Source organism: Haliotis rufescens, unplaced genomic scaffold (genome assembly GCF_023055435.1).
Source record: "Haliotis rufescens isolate VD_foot unplaced genomic scaffold, xgHalRufe1.0.p SCAF_6, whole genome shotgun sequence".
Taxonomy (NCBI): domain Eukaryota; kingdom Metazoa; phylum Mollusca; class Gastropoda; order Lepetellida; family Haliotidae; genus Haliotis; species Haliotis rufescens.
Window position 1 is genome coordinate 40,285,919 of NW_025964334.1, and position 25,017 is coordinate 40,310,935.

The following is a 25,017-nucleotide window of genomic DNA, read 5'->3' on the forward strand; positions in this document are numbered from 1 at the left end:
GGTCGGTAGCCAAAAATTATTTGTTTCTCCTAACTCCTTTCGTTTCGGTACCATCATAAAGCAGATGACATATAAAGAAAGGATGGTAGTTTAAGAAACTTCAGTTGTATGGATATTAGGTGCTAAACCAAATTCTAACACTAATTTTGAAATTACATGATTCCGATTGGTCAGTCTGAGGTTTATCAAAATCACTATTAACCACCTATGCTGAAACAGCCGATCTGACGTCCGCATCACCCCGGAAACTAATATTTAAAGAATAGAACTTCATGTTCAGTCATAATCGGCAAGGATTTTAAATAAGTATGAAAATATGTACTATTATACGTTACAAAATGCAAATTTGCGGTTATTACGATATTAAAAGGATGTGTGGCAAAACAAGTTTGGGCAAAAAACACAATGGAAATTGTTTGTTTGTTCTTTAACGCCACACTCAGCAATATTCCAGCTATATCATGACGGACTGTAAATAATTGAGTCTGGACCAGACATTCCAGTGATTGACATCATTAGCATCGATCCACGGAATTGGGATACGATGACATGCATCAACCAAGTCAGCGAGCCTGACCACCCGATCCCATTAGTCGCCTCTTACGACAAGCGTGGTCACATGGGTTGCTTAAGACCTATTCTGACCCGGATCTTCACGGGTACGATGGAAATGAAACATTGAACTGAACCCAGGCTGTTGTACTGAAAATATGTGCTGACCCCATAGAATTCGCATTTTGTTTACTCATGGTAGGGTGGAGATATTCCACTTTTGAACTAGGTAATCTGTAGATATCAAGGCAATCTGTCTGTAGACATCAAGACAATCTGTAGATATCAAGGCAATCTGTAGATATCAAGGCAATAAATTAACAAGTTGAAAGCTCACGCTGAGCTTTGGTTACAAAATCAATTTATCACGGTTCAATCTACAGGTAAAATAAATTGTCAATGCAAGAGAATAACCAGTCTAGATTATCCATCGAAACAGATTCCATCTGACGTAGAGGGTGAAATTGCTGTTACAATTAAATGAATGACCGCGGAAAATCACTGATGATACCACCTGTTTGCGAAAAGGGTAAACGCGTTAAAGCTATTTCCCTAATTCACATGGAGTGAGCTTTACCTTCATTGTCATACAATCAACTGTGATTACTTTATGTGACATATAATAGGTGTTTAATTAGTTACTTAGAGTCTGTCATAAATGATCGGAAAATGCTGTGATTCGAAAGTCAAGAAGTTTAAGCCATGTTCATAATTTGATCTCTAGGGATCTTGACCCTACACGGAGGTCACCCAAAACATGAGGCCATCGAAGCCCTGTTCCAGCGATAATGTCTACCTAATTGTATCAAATTCCAAATTGAATTAAAAATACTCAAGTTGCGGTGTACACAAACTTTAACGTCTGTTCATACTGAGTTACCTTGACCTAGAATGTCATCAAATCATATTTAAGAAAGGAAGCAAACCAGCCAGGGGTATGTTGGATGTGCATCAGGTCCCTGCTAGTAATCATCGGTATACAGCATGAGTGGTGAACGTGCATATATAGGTTGGATAATCCATCGGAGTCTCTAAATTTCACATTTTCTGACTATAACTGATGTTTTTATGGCTACATACACAACAGCCACTCACTTAACAGGTCACCTACATAAACAGGAAGTGACATTCATTCTTAGTGACGAAAGTAATCAAAAAGCGGAAGCAGTGTTAAATCCCGCGAGTCCGGAGCACTCCAGTACGGAAATCATGCTCCCAGACGGGAACATTGATAGTCGTGGTGAAGCTGCAATACTGCTGCCATAAGTCCTCCACTCGTTAAGGAACCATTCATTTGATTTGTATTTTGTTTAAAACAATACATTTTCCCCAGCTGTATTAATCAATTTACTGAGTACCATCAAACAATCTATTCATTTTCACTATTAACAGCAAAACTTTGACGTTCGGGTACTTTCCACAAAACAAACTATTCATGTTTGTTTTCACCACTGCCAATAACGCTGCCTTGATTCCCGGATTTGTTGACAGTGGGTTCGAATATCTAAATAATGATCGTTTGTTAATACCCGAGCACAGTCTGTGCGTAACTTGGGGTGACGACCATAAACCATAATTAACGCAACCTTTTCGCTCACTCATACACTGTAGCACACGCTTCATTTTAGAATCTTGACATGCACAATGTGACATTTAGCTGTTAGATTACTGTACGAAGCGCAGAAATACCCGACAGTAGTATCTGGATGAAGCAGTGTCATCTATTCTCTGTCGATTACCAGTACCTACACGAAGACAATGAAAACACAACTAGACAAAATGATTCATGGTGTAGCTTTATTTCAACAGAGCGCAATCCTGCTACGGAAAGGGACAACAGGGACACTCAATGCATCATCAAAGTGTCACCATGAGAGTGGAAAAACCCAAACATTAATATAACTTTTTAATACCACTTTCCAAATGGAAATACATGCCTCAATGAATTTCTGATCTTTCGATATCCCTCATTTCTCATTGGTCAATGTGATCTTCAGACGGAACGTTCCGCTTTCATTAACAAAAACCAATCAGTAATCAGTGTTACAACAAAACAATTTTAAAAAAATCCAATTTGCGCTTTCCCACCAATTTTTAAAAGGTAATTATAAATAATCATAATCTAGCAAGAAAAAAACAACCATTTGAAAACAGACTGATATAAGTTTCAATAATCTGAGTTTATATATATGATACTGACAGCATGGTTGTAACAATACAAATGGACGGAGGATGGTAAATGTTGCATATAACAGAGAAACTATATTCTTAAATATTCTTTGGCACTTTCAGATCACAGCAAACCACAAACAAAAGGATGAGGACATATTCCTTCCTGCTTATGTAAAGGTAGAGCAGATACCTGACGTATTGAATACATATTTTTTTTATATTCGACATTTTGCATTTTCGGTAATATATGAGAGATAATGTCATTTGTGAGCCTTTAGAAGAAGGCAGTAACCAGGGGCAGCAGCAGCATCAGCAACAGCAGCGAGGCCATGGAGGAACTATCTACTCTGATGCCTGCAGGAAAGTATGTGCATGTAAAACATTAAAGTTAGCCAGAAACTGTTTTATTGTGCAAATGAATATATATACTCCTTTAATGCTGCAATATTTGAGACGGTTTTGAATGTTTTGTGCCGAATTATTCCAATGACCTTCAACCATGTATGCAAGTGGTTAATGGTGTTGTAAAAATACATCAACAGATTACGTAATCAGTAAGAGGGTGGAGTCAGGATAATATCAACTCACAAACCCAGAACTCACCTGTGGAACAGAAAGAGGTTATGAAAGGGGCAGACACGCTCGTCTTCAACACCTCCTTGAGGGTGGTTCCATCACAGGCGGCCTGAGTAGTTGCAGTGATGGCCCCTACACAGGTGGAGAGAGCATTGGCTGCACTATAGTCCAAGGGGAGAAAACAGAAAGTGTTATGTTCCAGTCAAACACATTTCACATGTAAGCTGAAGGAAAATCGTTATGGTCCTGACAAACCTGATACACTAAAGATTCCTTATCTATGTCAAGCAAAATGTCCTTTTCACAAATAGGTTTAAGAAATTATCTTTTCAGGTTTATTTCGGACAATCTCCTATCCTGCCTCCATGCAACGTTGTAGAAACTGTTGCAGTACTGACAACACCTAGCTGTCATTGGCAGCACAGGGGCATTTCCTTCGGCATAAAAACCTGCTTACTGTTCGTACAGCAATTTAAAAGGATTAAGTTTATTTAATTTAAAGCGACTACCCATAAACATAAACAAAATATAGAAAGTTGCTGATATCATTTTGTCGATGAGGGAAAAAACACAAAACTTCCCCATTCATCAGCCACAAGTTTGCCAGTCAGCTTGTCAGAAAACTACGTACGACAATAACCGTTGTGTTTGTAAGGTTCTTATTGTGTTACGTTCTTTTGTTGAATCGATTTGTAGGTGCATTTACGAAAATATATCTTTGTCTTCATTACCTGCACTTGTTGGTGTTAGTACTGACATCGGCTTTGTTGAAATTGATCTGACACTGACAGGCATCGGTGATAGCTGATGAGAGAAGATGAATCATGCATTATAAATAGCAAAGATATTAAAAAAATTATATTTGAACATATCAATGTACTCACATTTCTTGTAATATTTCTGTCGCAAACAAAGCTTTTCAGGAAGAATTCTTAAACAAAGTCTTCTTTACATATCACGTTACACAAGCACAGGAACCAAGGGAGCAACATGATGTAATAAGAATATTTGGACCTCAATTTTGCCACTCTGTGGCATCAAAATCAATTTTAGCTTTCAAGATTGACAAGACTTCCTTCAATGAGAACTTTCCACGTTTGTCCGCTATACTTACGACATGCTGTCGATCCAATGTCTGTGAACGCTTCCTGTGCCTTGGTGCCAATACTTGCTCGTGTTGCCATGGTTCCACAGCCATTGTTCAAAGATTCGTCAATGCATGTGCTCAGAGTCTTTGTCTCACTGGACAATGCAGATGGTGAAAATGTTACTAAGCGTGGTTACCATATATATAGTTACATCTCTGTCCGCAGACGATCAGGAAATTTGTCAATATGAATGTAAATGTCACAAAACAACTATTGATCAAACCATGTGTAAAATGCTGGACTTCTTCATTGATAACATCTATGTGATATATAGAGGTAAGACATTTAGGCAAGAAGTAGGCATCCCCATAGGCACACTTCTTACTGATCAGTTTATAAAGCGTCTTATATATCGAGGATCTGATATCGTTCAACAACGGTCAAATAGCCAATTCAATTCCACTGATTTACCCCCCTTAACTAGAAATAGAACCAGGGAACTGCCTCATCTGTTTCACATTTAGATCTGTCCTTTTAAGATTCGGAGTGACAAAAAACTCTCAACACAACCGTATGGCAAGACTGATGACTTCAACTTTCCAATCATCAACTTTCTCTTTATGGCAAGCAATCTTGTAGCACTCCAGCCTTTAATGTCTACATTTTACAATCGAACAATCTCTTTCCAAGAGCATCATATTGCTCAAATGTTGATGACGGTTACAACATCCAAGCCCTGAGCAATTTTTTTACAAAGTTTTGTGGTATACATTTGGAGGATATTTTTCAAATTTGAAGTGACAAAAATGATATCCATGCAGTTCCCTATGATGATGTATGCCATATGTTACCACGTTTCTGTCAGATAAACAGTTGACTTGACTTTGCATGTGTTTATGACGACTGTTACAGGTGGGGAACACCTGCTATCATCACTATTTAATAGTGATTCATAAACACATGCTCATGATATGAGATGTACAATGATCTGCTTTCAGTAAAGCTTTTTTTAGGATTATCGCTTTCTAATTATGTATATAGAAATTGATTATATTAGAAACAATGTGAATATTGTCCTGTCCCAACCGACTTCGTAATTAAATATGAACATCAGCGCATGTAGTGTACTTACGTGCACGTTTTGGTGTTATCACTGATGTCGGCCATAACATAGGCGATCTCGCAGTCACAGTTGCTAGTCTTGGCTACGTTGAAATAAAGACGACATTCCATTTTAATGAAAAATATGATATAAAGCTTCTTACAATATACCACAAAAGGATATATTGCTTATTTTACACAAAAAATATTCAAGGAAGCGCTATACAATTCATGAAGCTTCACTAAGGTTAACCCGAAAAGGAGCATACATTGATGGCAATTTGTGGCGATATCTTCATCGAAACCATGAATGACCCTATCTGTGTGTATATTATTGAGGGATACTCTGTTATACATACGACAAACGGTTGCACCAAGTGTTGTAATAGATGAACTAGTTGCGGAGGCCAAACTGCGAAGAGTAGTTGATCCGTCACATCCGGTTCCGGTTTTACCCAGAAGGCAACTAGCAAGGTTCTTCAGCGCCCTGGAGAAAAGGAAGCCTTTATTAAATACACATATATACACATGTATAAAGTAGATATGTGGCATAATTATAAAGCAGTCGGCTATACCCTTATCCCGGTGTTATTTCATAACCATCGGGTAAGTGATTTTCGTAGCTTCTGTAACAGCAGCAATATCCTCGTGATGGAGATAAACATCGGCTCCGAATAAAATATCCATATGCGGTATCGAACATTAGTCTTGCAAGCTTTTAGAATAATATAGTATGCATATGTTCTTTATCGATAGTGTCCAAAGCTTTTTGTAAGAGCCAATTAAAAATACGGGTGTGGCTGTTTATCTAATATGTATCATGTGTTCGTCTGTCTTAAGCATCAGTGATTCACAAGCCGTTGTGATGTAGCCTGTGACAGTGTTTACCGAAGCGAAACAAGTGTTTTTTCTCTAGTTGCTATGACCAAAAGAACAATGGTTTTAATATGATATGTTTATGTTAACACTCGACACTTACGTGCACTTCTTGGTATTATCGCTGATGTCTGACTTTGCATATTGTACGTCACAGTAGCATGCCGTGTTAACAAGGGCTGAAACAATGTAAACAGTTCATGTTTAAAAAAGGGTTTTAAATCTCTCTTTTGAAGTGAATCCGGAATTGGGTTTGAAAAGTGATCGGTAACTCTTTGAAGTACTCGACTGTATCTTCAACAATGCCACAGAGACGTAATGACTTGTTCCCGTTACCCGATAGTTATTGATCATATGAATAAAAAATGCATGATCTGAAGGTCGTGGTCCCAAATCAAACGAGTATGAGCAAGCGAGCAGTCACTAGTCTACTGCTGACTGGCACGTCGAAATTAAAGTCGGGTGACAAATGTGTTACGTACTGCATGGAGTTCCAGTGATTGCATTAATAGTGCTCTCTGCTGCTGTTGCGAGGGCCGCCACTGCTGTTGTCGCGTCACAACCAGTCCCTGTCTTGTCCTTCAGACAATTCACGTACGCCTTTGTTTCTCTGCAAATTGGGAATCAGGTCCACAAGTACGTTTCAAGTATCAAACACAGTTGATTAATAGATATAGCGTATATAAGGTAAATTAGTACTCACGGTACTATTATTGTAAGATAGTCCTCTGCTTTTTGTATTGAATTTTCATAAATAAACGTAAGCATGATGATAGCAAAAGCTCGTAGTTAGGATATTCCTAGTGTGTTTTCAATGTGGAGGTTTAGAAGGTAGGTGCGATGCCCATACATTTCATGCGATTTGAAGTTCGAAACCTTGACACTGAAAAATACACTAGGTGTATCTCTAATCTGCCATGACACAATGACGAAACAAACGCAAACCCTTTGGTCACAGCGGATGTGGCATCGGCTGAACCTAATATTTTTAGTATTGAAAGGTCGAATTAAGGTATCTGTGAAGATCGGATTTAACATGCATACATGTTTGCTTTATGTGCCGAAACCATACATTTCATTACAATACTTGAACCACTTCAACGAGACATACTATTTTCATTTAGCAGATCACCTGCAAGCAACTCTCAAGCTGATATCGCAAGAAAGAATGAAGAGATATTTGTAACGTTTTGTTCTATTGTACACACAACTATTATGAATAAAGTTGTACAGATGGGAAATCTAAGCATTGCGGCGCGGTAGAAATGGCCTCACACTACGCGATAAAATAGTGCCGAAAGTAAATCCGTGTTGATGTTAATCGATCTTACAATACATGTATTTGTTCGTCAAGTGTTGCATCTGAAATGTATTACGACATTTGCTGTAAATAATTAGGAACCACTATATGTTGTTTGGCAACATAATAAAGTAAGATATTGCCAAACGATTTGTTTGTGAAAGAAGTGTTTCCAAATAAATATTTTCTTTCGTGGTAATGCGGTTCGCATCAAAATCATGGTCAAATGTTGATTCTATGCCGATTTCGGACCAATCAGAATTCAGGATTCAAAATATTTATGGTAGAATCAATCGGAACTGTCATTAAACGCTGTAATCATAATTTAATACCTTATTGAAATTATCAAGCGTCTTTATATTACCAATTTTATATGTTTGTAAACAGTCAAGTAATAACAGAAAACCAAATCGTTTCAGTTAAAGTGGTGATACACTCTACTTTCTGGTTGTTTACTTCAGGAAGTCTGTACAAATAACAATATCGAGCCAGTTGTACGTTAAAAAACTGGCACCGCGCTCGTCAAGCCTGTCTCCTCAGATTTCCTAGGTGAAGACATGACATTAGACATTTCCCTCTGTTAATTAAGCAAATAATGAATACCTGATAGTAAAGTGAATACAAGCCATTTTGGCATCTTGAGCTGAATTGAGAGTGCTCACTAATTCGATGACTGGGGTCAAAATGCCATGCCCTTGAATGTTGCCGTATGTAAGTGTAAAATGGTACACACGTGCATTTGGTGACATCACTGCTTCTGTCAGCCTTGCCATAAGTCGCTTCACATTCACATGCCGTACTTGTTATGGCACCTGTCGAAGAAGAATTGGGATCTCATTTTTACATCCACCACTTCAAATCCGAAGGATAATTTTTAGGATGAGTGAGTGAATTGTATTTGGGTAACCGTGATCATTATATATATTGGTGCTTTTCTTACTATAGGTGTCATTGTTTACATGTTCAAAGTGTACTTATATGTATACGTTTAAGAAGTACTCATCTCTGTTGGTGTCTGGCATATATGAAGTGAAGAGAAGTGACACGCAATGACATACAATGAAGAGTCAATAGTATGGGGTCATTTGAAATACAGCATCTGACACAAAGTACACATGTAAATTGCTTAAGTATATATTGTCCTTATTGATAAAATATAACTTATGAGCAAGAGTGTGAATGAAGTCAAATATGATATGATTGTGAAAGAAGGTAACTCACTGCACACAGCTGTAGTAAGACCAGTGATGGTTCCTTCAGCGGCGGTGATCAAGGCAGACACGGTCGAAGTGCCGTCACATCCAGTTCCACTCTTATCTTTCAAACAGCCTATATACTTCTTGGCTTCACTGCACAGACATGATCAGAGTGAAAGTTTCCCATCACATTAAGAAACACCACAGCCCTGTCAGCCCTGTCAGAATAATATAGTATGCATATGTTCTTTATCGATAGTGTCCAAAGCTTTTTGTAAGAGCCAATTAAAAATACGGGTGTGGCTGTTTATCTACATGTATCATGTGTTCGTCTGTCTTAAGCATCAGTGATTCACAAGCCGTTGTGATGTAGCCTGTGACAGTGTTTACCGAAGCGAAACAAGTGTTTTTCTCTAGTTGCTATGACCAAAAGAACAATGGTTTTAATATGATATGTTTATGTTAACACTCGACACTTACGTGCACTTCTTGGTATTATCGCTGATGTCTGACTTTGCATATTGTACGTCACAGTAGCATGCCGTGTTAACAAGGGCTGAAACAATGTAAACAGTTCATGTTTAAAAAAGGGTTTTAAATCTCTCTTTTGAAGTGAATCCGGAATTGGGTTTGAAAAGTGATCGGTAACTCTTTGAAGTACTCGACTGTATCTTCAACAATGCCACAGAGACGTAATGACTTGTTCCCGTTACCCGATAGTTATTGATCATATGAATAAAAAATGCATGATCTGAAGGTCGTGGTCCCAAATCAAACGAGTATGAGCAAGCGAGCAGTCACTAGTCTACTGCTGACTGGCACGTCGAAATTAAAGTCGGGTGACAAATGTGTTACGTACTGCATGGAGTTCCAGTGATTGCATTAATAGTGCTCTCTGCTGCTGTTGCGAGGGCCGCCACTGCTGTTGTCGCGTCACAACCAGTCCCTGTCTTGTCCTTCAGACAATTCACGTACGCCTTTGTTTCTCTGCAAATTGGGAATCAGGTCCACAAGTACGTTTCAAGTATCAAACACAGTTGATTAATAGATATAGCGTATATAAGGTAAATTAGTACTCACGGTACTATTATTGTAAGATAGTCCTTCTCTGCTTTTTGTATTGAATTTTCATAAATAAACGTAAGCATGATGATAGCAAAAGCTCGTAGTTAGGATATTCCTAGTGTGTTTTCAATGTGGAGGTTTAGAAGGTAGGTGCGATGCCCATACATTTCATGCGATTTGAAGTTCGAAACCATGACACTGAAAAATACACTAGGTGTATCTCTATTCTGCCATGACACAATGACGAAACAAACGCAAACTCTTTGGTCACAGCGGATGTGGCATCGGCTGAACCTAATATTTTTAGTATTGAAAGGTCGAATTAAGGGATCTGTGAAGATCGGATTTAACATGCATACATGTTTGCTTTATGTGCCGAAACCATACATTTCATTACAATACTTGAACCACTTCAACGAGATATACTATATTCATTTAGCAGATCACCTGCAAGCAACACTCAAGCTGATATCGCAAGAAAGAATGAAGAGATATTTGTAACGTTTTGTTCTATTGTACACACAACTATTATGAATAAAGTTGTACAGATGGGAAATCTAAGCATTGCGGCGCGGTAGAAATGGCCTCACACTACGCGATAAAATAGTGCCGAAAGTAAATCCGTGTTGATGTTAATCGATCTTACAATACATGTATTTGTTCGTCAAGTGTTGCATCTGAAATGTATTGCGACATTTGCTGTAAATAATTAGGAACCACTATATGTTGTTTGGCAACATAATAAAGTAAGATATTGCCAAACGATTTGTTTGTGAAAGAAGTGTTTCCAAATAAATATTTTCTTTCGTGGTAATGCGGTTCGCATCAAAATCATGGTCAAATGTTGATTCTATGCCGATTTCGGACCAATCAGAATTCAGGATTCAAAATATTTATGGTAGAATCAATCGGAACTGTCATTAAACGCTGTAATCATAATTTAATACCTTATTGAAATTATCAAGCGTCTTTATATTACCAATTTTATATGTTTGTAAACAGTCAAGTAATAACAGAAAACCAAATCGTTTCAGTTAAAGTGGTGATACACTCTACTTTCTGGTTGTTTACTTCAGGAAGTCTGTACAAATAACAATATCGAGCCAGTTGCACGTTAAAAAACTGGCACCGCGCTCGACAAGCCTGTCTCCTCAGATTTCCTAGGTGAAGACATGACATTAGACATTTCCCTCTGTTAATTAAGCAAATAATGAATACCTGATAGTAAAGTGAATACAAGCCATTTTGGCATCTTGAGCTGAATTGAGAGTGCTCACTAATTCGACGACTGGGGTCAAAATGCCATGCCCTTGAATGTTGCCGTATGTAAGTGTAAAATGGTACACACGTGCATTTGGTGACATCACTGCTTCTGTCAGCCTTGCCATAAGTCGCTTCACATTCACATGCCGTACTTGTTATGGCACCTGTCGAAGAAGAATTGGGATCTCATTTTTACATCCACCACTTCAAATCCGAAGGATAATTTTTAGGATGAGTGAGTGAATTGTATTTGGGTGACCGTGATCATTATATATATTGGTGCTTTTCTAACTATAGGTGTCATTGTTTACATGTTCAAAGTGTACTTATATGTATACGTTTAAGAAGTACTCATCTCTGTTGGTGTCTGGCATATATGAAGTGAAGAGAAGTGACACGCAATGACATACAATGAAGAGTCAATAGTATGGGGTCATTTGAAATACAGCATCTGACACAAAGTACACATGTAAATTGCTTAAGTATATATTGTCCTTATTGATAAAATATAACTTATGAGCAAGAGTGTGAATGAAGTCAAATATGATATGATTGTGAAAGAAGGTAACTCACTGCACACAGCTGTAGTAAGACCAGTGATGGTTCCTTCAGCGGCGGTGATCAAGGCAGACACGGTCGAAGTGCCGTCACATCCAGTTCCACTCTTATCTTTCAAACAGCCTATATACTTCTTGGCTTCACTGCAGAGACATGATCAGAGTGAAAGTTTCCCAACACATTAAGAAACACCACAGCCCTGTCCCTCGAATTAGGTTCGACATTGGGGGAGACATACATGAGCAGAAACATAAGAGCTAGTGTGCAGAGCTTTCGTGTGGTAGTGATGCAACTGAGGTTGGTTTCTTAATCAAAGTCGGAGCCTGTAACTCTTTTGACAATAATAAATATGGACGGTCGATAAGAAACACTACACAGGTTGGTTGGTTGGTTGGTTGGTTGGTTGGTTGTTTAATGCCGTACTCAGCAATAGTCCAGCTATATGACGGCGTTCTGTAAATAATCGAGTCTGGACCAGATAATCCAGTGATTGACATCATGAGCAATTGAGCATCGATCCACACAATTGGGATCGATGACATGCATCAGCCAAGTCAGCGAGCCTGACCACCCGATCCCGTTAGTCGCCTTTTACGGCATGCATGGGTTGCTGAAGACCTATTCTAATCCGGATCTTCACGGGTCCACTACACAGGTAAAATCATTAGTGTTACAACACATGTTCCAATTACACAATGTACGCTATATGATTGAGAGTCAATCGGAGTATTTTGATTCTGCAGAAACACGTATTGTCATAATTATATTCAAATGTTTATGTTTATTTAATACGTTAAAATACCGTCAGAAACATAAAGAAGAGGAATATGGGTGCGACCATAGCTTCCATTCATCCAAGTTGTTAATTTCCAAAACGGAATCATTCACTAAATTCTTGCTAAAAAGTATATTCCGGAATCACAAATCGGTTATCCTTGATAGCTATACGCTGGTAACCTTGAATAACTAACGGTAACACCATTGGGTCGACTTGGGTAAATGTTGTCATATTACAGAGATAAAACTATTCCTAATTGTGATATCCTCATGTATATAATTAAAATTGATAAATATAATAATACAAAGTTTGATTATTTTAGAAGTCTTAGTCTCTATACGTCCGTTCCGTTTCGCCTGCTCCAAGCTTGTGACAGGAACGTTCAAATATTGAAACAAAATCATTTTATCAAGATGGATTTAAAAGTATACCAACAGAAAATATAAGCTTATGTCTAATATGTCCTGCATATGAGTCTGGTTCACATTGAAACACCTTTCATGGCGCTAGTGACGAGAAATATGAAATGACTTTGGTTTGACCGAAGAATATAACTTACGAGCACTTCAGGGCATCGGTACTTATGTCAGCTTTGGCATAGGCTAGCTCGCAACCACAGGCAGTATTTGTCACAGCTGTAAAACAAAACCACGGTGTTCATCTGAACTGTTTGGAAGATATATTATTGTACATAATGTCCTGTGGTCGTTATCAATTATTGACATTATTTGTCTTAAGATTTACTCAATACGGAGATTCCATAAAGCTGTTCAACGTACCAGCGCATCCGGAAATAGATGTAATGCTGCTTTCAATACTTGTAACAAGAGCTGTAACTGTTACGCCCGCACATGCCGTACCCGTTAGCGTCTTCAGGCAACCGCCAAGTTTCTTGGTTTCTCTAGAGAAGCAAGAGTAGGGGAAAACCTAGCGATCTTAAGAGTTGATAAATTACATTCTATACTTATTGCAAATGTTTGTACATGATTGGTTGGTGGTTCTGCTTTTGTCATTTGTTACTTATGCAATACAATAGGTTATAAGTAATCAATCTATTTTCTTTTATGTGTAATACATTATGTGCCTGGAAAAACTGTAAGTAATGTACATACGCGCATAACTTGGTGTTGTCGCTTCTGTCCGCCTTGCCAAACGTTGATTCACACCCACATGGGGTGCCGGCAATAGCACCTGCAGATAGTAAGAAAGTGTTTTGAAAGTTATCATAAATATATTCTTCTTCATCACTTGCTAATTATTCACAGCGAGAAGTCGTGCAGCACGTGAAAAAAGGCAAGTGACCTGTTATGTATTTCATTAACATACTGCCGAAGTGTGTGAGTAGGACTATTGCAATGATGAAGCCATTACACGCATCTTTGTCTTTTACTGCACATAAGTTGAGAAGCGAATCTTGCTTGTGACCAGTGATCGCATCTGCAACGTTGAACGTTCTTAATAGGCTGTTTGGAACTCATAGCAGGTATTGTGTTTGCTAAGGAGATCCATGGGGAAAGGGTCATTCTAAGTGACGTTTTAACTTCATGGACAGTACATAATTCTGGGGGGGGGGGGGGGGGGGGGGGGGGGGGCGGTCATTTGAAGAAAGCACACTTAACAAGTGCAATAAGTACTCCTGCATACTTATTACCCTTGAAGATAAGCACCCGTTTCTATATCCATAAAATATGACGTATGAGTAAGAAGTGTGAATGAAGTCGAAAATGATATGATTACGAAAGAAGGCAACTCACTACACACAGATGTAGTAAGACCAGTAATGGTTCCTTCAGCGGCGGTGATCAAGGCAGACACGGTCGAAGTGCCGTCACATCCAGTGTCTGTCCTTTCCTTCAAACAGCCGATGTACGTCTTAGCTTCACTACACAGAGGGAATAAGATGGAGATGATAACAACACAATAAACATCGTCGCAGTCATTGTCTACACCAATACCAAATATAGCACAAGCCTATATACATAGCACCATGGCCAATATGGTTAGGGCTTCCATGTTTTAAAACAAATATGGTTGTAGAACATAACAAAAATACATCATAGCCATCATTATAAGTATGCTAGTTCTTTGTAAAAACAAAGACTACATGGATCATATTTACGTGTAAGACCTGCACATTTGTAAACTGATAGAACAATGTTTGAGATGTGGGCTTCAAAATAATATTCAGAATTCTGCATTTGTTTACTCTTACGTTCCTCCGTTCCTCTGACCTCTGTTCAACACTCACGGGGTTTTAGATGCCTCATCTTCTGCATTTTTCAACCAAAATCAATTAAATGTTAACGAATAAGGTTTATGTAAACATCAAACTTACGAGCACTTCAGGGCATCGGTACTTATGTCAGCTTTGGCATAGGCTAGCTCGCAACCACAGGCAGTATTTGTCACAGCTGTAAAACAAAACCATGGTGTTTGGAAGACATGATGTTGTCATGCGTTAGGCCAAGATGCGATTTAGTCTATGGTCCTGATATATAGATAAATCACACACGCAACACACAACATTAAATAAACGTACAATTGCGTTACGGATTTTGCAGGAATAATGTCGACACACTTACTGCAACCTGCCAAGTTGGTGATTATTGTTTCTGTAGTTGTGGCTAAGGCTACCACCGTTGTCGATCCATCACATCCTACGGCCTCTTCAGTTTTGAGGCAGGATGCCCGAAGCTTTGCAGCGCTGATATATACAAATATAGTATCAAAACACGTCTTTTGCTCATGAATGTATGATGAACTGGATAATTTCATATGGTGAAAACTTTGGTAACGACACGTACGTACTTTATGAAAAGTAAACAGACAACTTTATTAATAGAATGGATAAGAATTTATAGATAATATATCGTGTAAGTGACCATACACATGGCGGTGAGTTGTATGTTCTGGCATGGAGGATTATCTTATATGATTTAACGCATTCAATCCCTATATCAAGTTCTTGTATAATAAGACCTATAGTTCCATCTAGAATTGCGTTTGCACAAGGCTACATACAGTTTCCACCTGATATATCATGATCCCGATTATAGGTCGTGCGTACAAGGATGTCCACTTATCATCATGGCTGACATTATCATATTGCTGAAAAACCGCATGTCTACTTACGTGCAGTCGCCTGGACTTGAACTTAAATCGGTGCCCCAATAATCCTTCTGACATGTACAAGAGTCGGTCAGTGCTGATGAGCAAATAAAAAGTACGATTCATTATTTTAGAAATGTGATTGGCTAGATGTTGAAATCCCATAAACTGACTAGATTGACCGTGGACAAGATGAACATGTAACTGATGTTGGAGCTGAAGATTTTCCTCTCTTCTGTCGACTGGTATGGTATGCGACATACTATACCACTCAGACTGGGATGAGGATATTCCTTCTACCTCAATGCTTGCAATACGCAAATGAAATAGTATGATGTACGTCATTATCCATATGACATGTTAAGTTCCCTTTCTTTGTATAACATCAGTTAAAATAGTGATATGTATTTTAATGGACATCAGTTTAATACATACTGCAGCCTGCGAAGGATGTGAAATCGCTGAGTATTTTGGCAGCTTGAACAGTGGTCAGCGGGCAACCGGGGGTTGTTCCAGTTTCCAGACAGGTAAGATAGCCCTTCAAGAGGCTGTTGAAAATGTCAAATTTCTTTGAATTACTTACGTGTATACTGAGCGAAAACCTAAAGCAATCTACATGAAAATTCTGAAAGGGTTTTAATAAATACAATGCACAGTCAGTTACTCGAGTGCCGGTGTAAAGTCTGAAAGTATACCCCCTCCCCCCTTCAAAGTCTACCTGGGTAGATTCTGGGAGCTCACAGAATCTACCACAGGGTATAACCTAGGAGCTCCCAGAATCTACCACAGGGTATAACCTAGGAGCTCCCAGAATCTACTACAGCCCTGTTTGATTAAAAAGATATTTCATGAATGTACGTGAATTTTTCTTTTTTGGGATGCATCTAACTCAGCCTTGATCTCTTCTGGTCAGTTGCTGTAACAACATTGTCATCTGATTAAGTTTTACATAAATGCCTATTCAGTACACAATTAGTTTTAAAACCTTCATATCCTTTTAATTTGAGAAGACAAAGGTGGGAGCACCAGTTTTTCCAAACAGTAATCATAATTAAAGAAATCTCACATGTGAGATGAGAATGTGACTCATTTGAATAGGTTATACAAATGCATATATAAATGCAAAGGTACCGATGTTATCCACTTTTAATTATGGATGATCAAGTTTATGACGACGTTTTGATTCATGTAATAATTGGATATTGGTTTTCAGAATAAAATTGCTTTATATTTATGTTAGTTTTCTCTATTTGTTATTGATAATAATATAAAAACTCTGACTAAGATAGTGACAATTGCTCCGTGAAATTTACTACACCCATCTGACTATATTAAGAAGAATAAGAATGTAAATGGACAAATGATTAGATGCTTTTAATGATGTGATGTCTTCTATAGTCAGAACACATTACTGAAACTGTGATACATGCCTCCCCAAACAAAGGTACTTACAGACACAAGCGCATACTTATATTTGGTTTCAAAATGATTTTATATGCAATCCAAAGCAGTTAGGTCTATTCACTAAGCATAATTTATTAAGACATTTCCTCACACAATTCTCAACACCAACTTTCGAACTTATAAATTGATGATGACTACAATGAGTTGAAGTCAGAGTGATTTGTAAGATACTTTATTATTAGTATAAATAATATTTATTTCTTCTTTGCTTGTATAAAACAACATTTTGAATTTTTGAACAATTTATCATTAACTACACCGGGGTAGATTCTGGAAACTCTAGGATTATATCCCTTGGGGGTAGATTCTGGGAAAGGGGGTTAGATTCTGGGAAGTCCCCAAAATCTACCCCCGGGGTAGCTCCCAGAATTTACCCGGGTATACTCTGAAGGAGCTAGATTTCGGCAGCTTACACCGGGTATTGACGCTGTCTAAAAGTTTTGTGACGCGTTACATGAGGGAGGAGAACATGTTTCTGACTAAACGAACATTTAATAGATAATACGAAAGGTGCACAAGCACACAATTGCCAAATATGCGTTTGCATACTCATAATAAGCGAAATAAATCAAGCCGCAAAGGCACGTAAAATGAACACGGCTTCGGGAATAAAACCTGTTGAAAATTAGTACATCATGGATACTATTATCTCCTATATATATGCACTGAATTTGTAACTTAATTTTCACCTCTGGGACAGTGCTTGAAATAAACTGACGTCCAAAAGAAGTGTATTGAGAAGATCAGTATATCAACATAATCAACACTGAAAATGACAATCATACCGCGACCGAGAATGACGTCAGAGCCCCCCAATGTTGGGTGTGGTACAAAACTCTAGCTTTCAGAATCATGGACAATAGGCAGAGTACATAAACAATCGCTCACGTTCAGTAAGAAGTCATTAGTAGCGTGTGTGATCACCAATGCCTCAATACACGCAAAAACTCTTCGACGTACAGAAAAAGTCAGTCGTCTGATGAGGTCACGTGGGATTTGACGCCATTCGTCTTGGAGGATCAAGATCAGTTTTTGCCGGTTGGCTGGAGAGAACACGACGATCCATCAAGTCCAAGAGGTGTTCTATGGGGGACATGTCGGGTGAGCGTGCAGGCCACGGCAGGACCTTGACGTTGTTGGCTGCGAGGAAGTTAGTGACAATTCTGGCTGTATGGGCTCTAGCGTTGTCATGCTGATAAATGACACCACGTGGCTGCTGTTGGAGAAATGATAGGACAACTGGACGAAGAATGTTATCCATGTACCGCTGAGCTGTCAAGTTTCCGTCAACGATGACCAGTGGTGTCCTCTCCTGCCCACTGATCCCTCCCCACACCATGACACTCCCTCCACCATATGGTACGACCTCCTGCACGCAACACGCCGCCGTTCGTTCACCCCTTCGGCGGTAAACGCGTTGTCTTTCATCAGCCCTTAACATACAGAATCGACTTTCGTCAGTGAAGACAACCCTCTGCCAGTCACGTCGTTGCCAACGTCGTACAGTCCGGGCCCATCTCAATCGCAGGCGACGATGCTGCGCTCTCAATAGCTGGCCTCTGTATGGTCTAAAAGCCCTGATTCCATGAGCCCTGAGTCTCCTGGCCACAGTCTGTCGACTAACCCTGTGACCTAAGGCATTTGTCGCCGATGACATCACTGCAAGGTACGCAAGTACCGGTCATCATGGGGCGTGGTCACTCTGGGTCTGCCTGTTCTTGGCCTGTCAGCGGTCCGCTCTGTCTGTCTGTAACGTTGCATCAAGTTGGTAACGGCAACACGGGAGCAACCGAAGGTTCGTGCAATATGGGCGTTGGTGGCTCCCATCTGTACCATACCCAAGGCTCGTTCACGTTGTTCGACTGTGGGTCGTGGCATTTCTTTTGTGTTTTTTTATCACTGTGGATGTCTGACTTGCCGTTGCAATCGTTTTATATCCTTACCCGCACGTGCATTTGCAGTTGTCCGTGGTGCGCGTGTTTTTCACTTTTCCTCGTGTTATCTCGCAAACATGTAACAGACGATTTACATTTTCTGCATACACTATTGTTGTATTTAGGTTATGTGTTTTAGATAGACTTCATCGAAAAAAATGTTATACTTTGTCTGAAATTTATATTTTCAGTTGGTAAAGATTCTTTTGGACGTCGATTTATGTCTGACAGGCAGGATAAAGACAATTTATGAAAATTAAGTATATCCTCCATAGACCAATTACAGTATTCAGCTGTTTTGGGAAAATTGTGTATTTAACACTCGCCAAACAAATTTCCAAGATGGGAAACCACAGAAACCTGATCGTCAGATCAGGCGGACTTTCAAAACCATTTTATGACAAATATATATAATTCAAATAACATTCTCGTTCTAAACATGCTTATGCAGGTTGTAAAACTATCAAGGAAAAATGATTTGTGCAATTAATCGATTTTACTTCGGCGTTTGACAACACTGTTTGAAACCCGAGCCAGGTATAAACGGCAGAAAGTGCATTAGAGGTAAATTTCTAACATTGGTTAAAATATATTTAACAACATAAAATCACCGATGCCAGCAAATAATGTGTCGTCTGTGACTACTTCCCTTGCCTAACTGATGTCAAGCAGGAAGAAAACCTGTCATCTCATTAATCAGCGAACCTGGCTCAATCTGTTCTATTTTTTTAAGAATTGCAAAAATATTCTTTACAATTATTGTATTAATTCGTAACTAAATGTCAACATGAGTAAAATACAAATAATTCTTTTGGAGGTCCCATCTCAAAGTCCAGACATATAATCTTTTATTTGATGAAAATAGTTTAATATAGGATCGTTGATAGCTAATCGTAACTATGAATTGACCTGAACAAGAACAGCCTGTTTCAAGAGCCTCTATATATGAAAATATGTAAATGTGTTATATCTTTCTGGCATAAACTTTTGAAAATAGTTCTACAAAATTATTTCGCATTTTGCTCACTTTTATTTTTTTAAAAGACAGAAATACATTGAGGAAAACAATTTTAAGCCATGTCGTTTACTAGCAGAAATAAGGTTGTGAGAAATCTTATCATATATTTTGTACACTTAGCATGCAAAATTTAAAAAACAGCGTTACATGTAAATATGTTACATTTCAACTTGTTACATTTTTAACTAGAATTCGTGAAGATATCAACTTACGTGCATTTTGCAGCGTCATCGGCTGCTGTACCAAGACCAGTTTCGTATGTTGTCTCGCATACCGCACACGTGTCGGCGTGAATGTATGCGAAAAGCCCTGGCGAGAAAAAAAGACGTCATGGTATATTCTCATTTTGACACTAAACAGGCCAATAACACATTTACAACTTAAATCTTTGACCAGAGAAAAGGTGCCTATCAAATTAGGATTCCTATATTTTTGTATTGAAGTCGTAAGAAACTTTGTGTGACACATAAATCATATTGTACAGTGTGGGTCAATCTGGTAGTGGGCGTTTCTCTCAATTAGACACTGACGATGACTCAATTTCCACCATCACAACATCTAGACCTTGACAAGTTCCCACATAACACCAATACAACATATAGACCTTGACAAGTTCCCACATAACACCATTACAACATCTAGACCTTGACAAGTTCCCACATGACACTCATTACAACATATAGACATTGACAAGTTCCCACATTACAATCATTACAACATATAGATCTTGACAAGTTCTCACATAACATCAATACAACATATAGATCTTGACAAGTTCCCACATAATATCAACACAACATATAGACCTTGACATGTTCCCACATAACACCATTACAACACCAAGGCCTTGACAAGTTCCCACATAACATCATTACAACATCTGGACCTTGACAAGTTCCCACAAAACACCATTACAACATCTGGACCTTGACAAATTCCAACACAACACCATTACAATATATAGACCTTGACAAGTTCCCACATAACACCATTACAACATCTCGACTTTGACAAGTGAGGTCTTTATTCTACCATATCAGTACTACCTTAACTACAACTTGGATCATGTGAGGTCTTCATTCTACAATATCAGTGCTACCTTCACTACAACTTGGTTCATGTGAGGTCTTCATTCTACCATATCAGTTCTACCTTCACTACAACTTGGATCATGTGAGGTCTTCATTCTACCATATCAGTACTGCGTTCACTACAACTTGGATCATGTGAGGTCTTCATTCTACCATAGCAGTACTACCTTCACTACAATTTGGATCATGTGAGGTCTTCATTCTACCATATCAGAACTAACTTCACTACAACTTGGGCCATGTGAGGTCTTCATTCTACCATATCCGTGCCACCTTGACTAGAACTTGGGTCATGCGAGGTCTTCATTCTACCATAGCAGTTCTACCTTTATTCCAAAATGGATCATGTGAGGTCTTCATTCTACCATAGTAGTACTACCTTCACTCCAAAATGGATCATGTGAGGTCTTCATTCTACCATAGAAGTTCTACCTTCACTCCAAAATGGATCATGTGAGGTCTTCTTTCTACCATAGTAGTACTACCTTCACTCCAAAATGGATCATGTGAGGTCTTCATTCTACCATAGTAGTACTACCTTCACTCCAAAATGGATCATGTGAGGTCTTCATTCTACCATAGTAGTACTACCTTCACTCCAACATGGATCATGTTAGGTCTTCATTCTACCATAGTAGTACTACCTTCACTCCAACATGGATCATGTGAGGTCTTCATTCTACCATAGCAGTACTACCTTCACTACAACTTGGATCATGTGAGGTCTTCATTCTACCATATCATTGCTACCTTCACTACAACTTTGGTCATGTGAGGTCTTCATTCTACCATATCATTGCTACCTTCACAATAACTTGGATCATAATAGGTCTTCATTCTATCATATCAGTACTACCTTCACTACAACTTTGGTCATGTGAGGTCTTCATTCTACCATATCATTGCTACCTTCACTACAACTTTGGTCATGTGAGGTCTTCATTCTACCATATCATTGCTACCTTCACAATAACTTGGATCATAATAGGTCTTCATTCTATCATATCAGTACTACCTTCACTCTAACATGGATCATGTGAGGTCTTCATTCTACCATAACAGTACTACCTTCACTACAACTTTGGTCATGTGAGGTCTTCATTCTACCATATCATTGCTACCTTCACAATAACTTTGGTCATGTGAGGTCTTCATTCTACCATATCATTGCTACCTTCACAATAACTTGGATCATAATAGGTCTTCATTCTATCATATCAGTACTACCTTCACTAGAACTTGGATCATGTGAGGTCTTCATTCTACCATATCATTGCTACCTTCACTACAACTTTGGTCATGTGAGGTCTTCATTCTACCATATCATTGCTACCTTCACAATAACTTGGATCATAATAGGTCTTCATTCTATCATATCAGTACTACCTTCACTCTAACATGGATCATGTGAGGTCTTCATTCTACCATAACAGTACTACCTTCACTACAACTTTGGTCATGTGAGGTCTTCATTCTACCATATCATTGCTACCTTCACAATAACTTTGGTCATGTGAGGTCTTCATTCTACCATATCATTGCTACCTTCACAATAACTTGGATCATAATAGGTCTTCATTCTATCATATCAGTACTACCTTCACTACAACTTTGGTCATGTGAGGTCTTCATTCTACCATATCATTGCTACCTTCACTACAACTTTGGTCATGTGAGGTCTTCATTCTACCATATCATTGCTACCTTCACAATAACTTGGATCATAATAGGTCTTCATTCTATCATATCAGTACTACCTTCACTAGAACTTGGATCATGTGAGGTCCATTCTACCATAGCAGTACTACCTTCACTACAACTTGGACCGTGTGAGGTCCATTCTACCATATCAGTCCTACTTTCACTACAATTTGGATCATATGAGGTCTTCATTCTACGATAGCAGTACTACCTTCACTCTAACATGGATCATGTGAGGTCTTCATTCTACCATATCAGTGCTACCTTCACTACAACTTGGTTCATGTGAGGTCTTCATTCTACCATATCATTACTACCTTCACTACAACTTGAATCATGTGAGGTCCATTCTACCATAGCAGTACTACCTTTACTTCAACTTGGATCACGTGAGGTCTTCATTCTACCATATCACTTCTATATTACCCCCCAAAAGGCCATGTGTAAACGGTTCCTCTGTTCGGTGTTTTATTACATGACACAAGAGAGCATCTTACTGAACGGTCATCGTCAGTTTAATTCGATCAAGCAAGCAGGTAGCATACAAGGTAATGCAAACATAACAACAGCTTATCAAAAGACTACATAATCATACTCGATTTATGCTTCTGTTTGTTTGATCACGAAATAAATATGATCAATACTATAGCCGGGGTTGGAATTTCATATGTTATCTTTCAAAAGATATCTTGTGGACGAGAAATGCATCGAATACGGTATATGTCCCCATATGTATTGATATACTTATAATACTTAGTAAGGCTAAATTCTTTACATAAATATTTCCCTAAAACAGCAAATACAACTATCTTTCGGAATAACTTCTAGATAATACAGACATTATCCACGCACAAGAAATTCTTATCTTTATCTGAAACCCTACCGTGACAATTTCATTAACTTTAAAGTTAACCTATCATGTTATTGCCTCTGGAGCAATGAAGCCAGGAAGAATACGGGTAGTACTTCTAGTACCACTTGCTGGTGACATTACGCAGGGAAATGCCTCGAAAGAGAATTAAAAAAGTAATAAGAAAGTAACACGTTGAACAATGGTAATTACTGTACTTAAAGCTATACCTAACAAGCGTTTATACGTCCTCATAGACGTACAAGTAATATCGCGGATTCTATACACCAAGGAAACAACGACATTTACATATTGACAAATTCATGCATGTCCTTTCTATTTCCGTAACAACTATAAATTTACATTTTAAATTATTATACTTGGTTTCGGGAATAGTACTCGTCCTTGAAAACGAATGCTCACCAGAAATGAATAATTTCAAAGAACTAAAATGAAGTAGAAGTACTTTTCACCCACCTGCAATCACGACAAGTCCTAGTTCCAGCTTCATGATTGTTCCGCACGGCGGCGGGATGCGCGGGTGACCGGTCTTTTATTATCTGAAACTAGTCACGTGGTAGTCTGACAGTCCTGTGCAGACGCATGTGCCCAAATCACGTGTTATTGCTTCCATGGTGATACTTTGTCCACACAAATGAGTCTTTACTTCAACCCTTAACACAAGCATCTGTCTTGGAATTGAGCAACTATGCTATCACAAAACCCAATGATTTATTCACGTAAATAATATTATCTTCAGAATAATGACAATATTATATGATACTTGAACACCGTAAAGCCGTCTAATTTCTTCAAAACGATATGAATTAAATAAACACCTTCTTCCCACAGGGGGGGGGGGGGGAGGGGGGGGGTCACTTATTTTGTTGTTTGCATGTTTCCTTCCCGTAGGTTAAAAACTCAATTGAAAACATTCTTCTTACCGAGAATAAAGGAGTAATTATAGAAGTTTTACAGGCGACGTGTTCAACTATGTGTTCATAGATATAATCTTAATGACAAGCTCCAAAACAACTGTTAATTACTGAGCCACCAAAACAGGGATGTAAGAGAATTAAATATTGATTGTATTCGTCTCTGATTTTCTGTGACACATGTATGGGATAAAAATAGCGAGTCATCTATCCTAGATACAAAGAAATGTTAAACAATATAAACAGTTTTATGTTGTTCTAAAACAGATGAGACCGCCTCCGTCGTCTAAGATACATTCATCACGATGACATTCGTGTGACAATCGACGTGATGTACACAGATACTATTCTACTGACAATAATGTACGTCGACGTGGTATCGCTTAAAATT

General features: G+C 38.5%; 1 protein-coding gene across 3 annotated transcripts; it reads right to left on the reverse strand.

Moving 5' to 3' along the window:
• Positions 1-2,335: 2,335 nt before the first annotated feature.
• Positions 2,336-24,227, reverse strand: LOC124115563 (flocculation protein FLO5-like). Of its 3 annotated transcripts, XM_046476598.2 has the most exons (24): positions 24,169-24,227; positions 20,262-20,358; positions 16,069-16,181; positions 15,658-15,730; positions 15,108-15,229; positions 14,861-14,936; positions 14,280-14,407; positions 13,638-13,716; positions 13,305-13,426; positions 13,085-13,160; positions 11,763-11,890; positions 11,275-11,353; positions 9,721-9,848; positions 9,342-9,417; positions 8,887-9,014; positions 8,399-8,477; positions 6,848-6,975; positions 6,469-6,544; positions 5,849-5,976; positions 5,521-5,593; positions 4,415-4,542; positions 4,032-4,104; positions 3,328-3,461; positions 2,336-3,078 (listed from the first exon to the last, which is right to left on the reverse strand). In XM_046476598.2, the coding sequence occupies exons 1-24, from the start codon at positions 24,200-24,202 to the stop codon at positions 2,999-3,001; spliced, it is 2,358 nt and encodes a 785-aa protein (XP_046332554.1). In that variant the 5' UTR covers positions 24,203-24,227; the 3' UTR covers positions 2,336-2,998. The 3 variants fall into 3 exon arrangements, with proteins under 3 accessions (XP_046332554.1, XP_046332555.1, XP_048242168.1); XM_046476599.2 differs by lacking the exons at positions 6,848-6,975; positions 8,399-8,477; positions 8,887-9,014; positions 9,342-9,417; XM_048386211.1 differs by lacking the exons at positions 6,469-6,544; positions 6,848-6,975; positions 8,399-8,477; positions 8,887-9,014.
• Between the last annotated feature and the right edge of the window lie 790 nt (positions 24,228-25,017).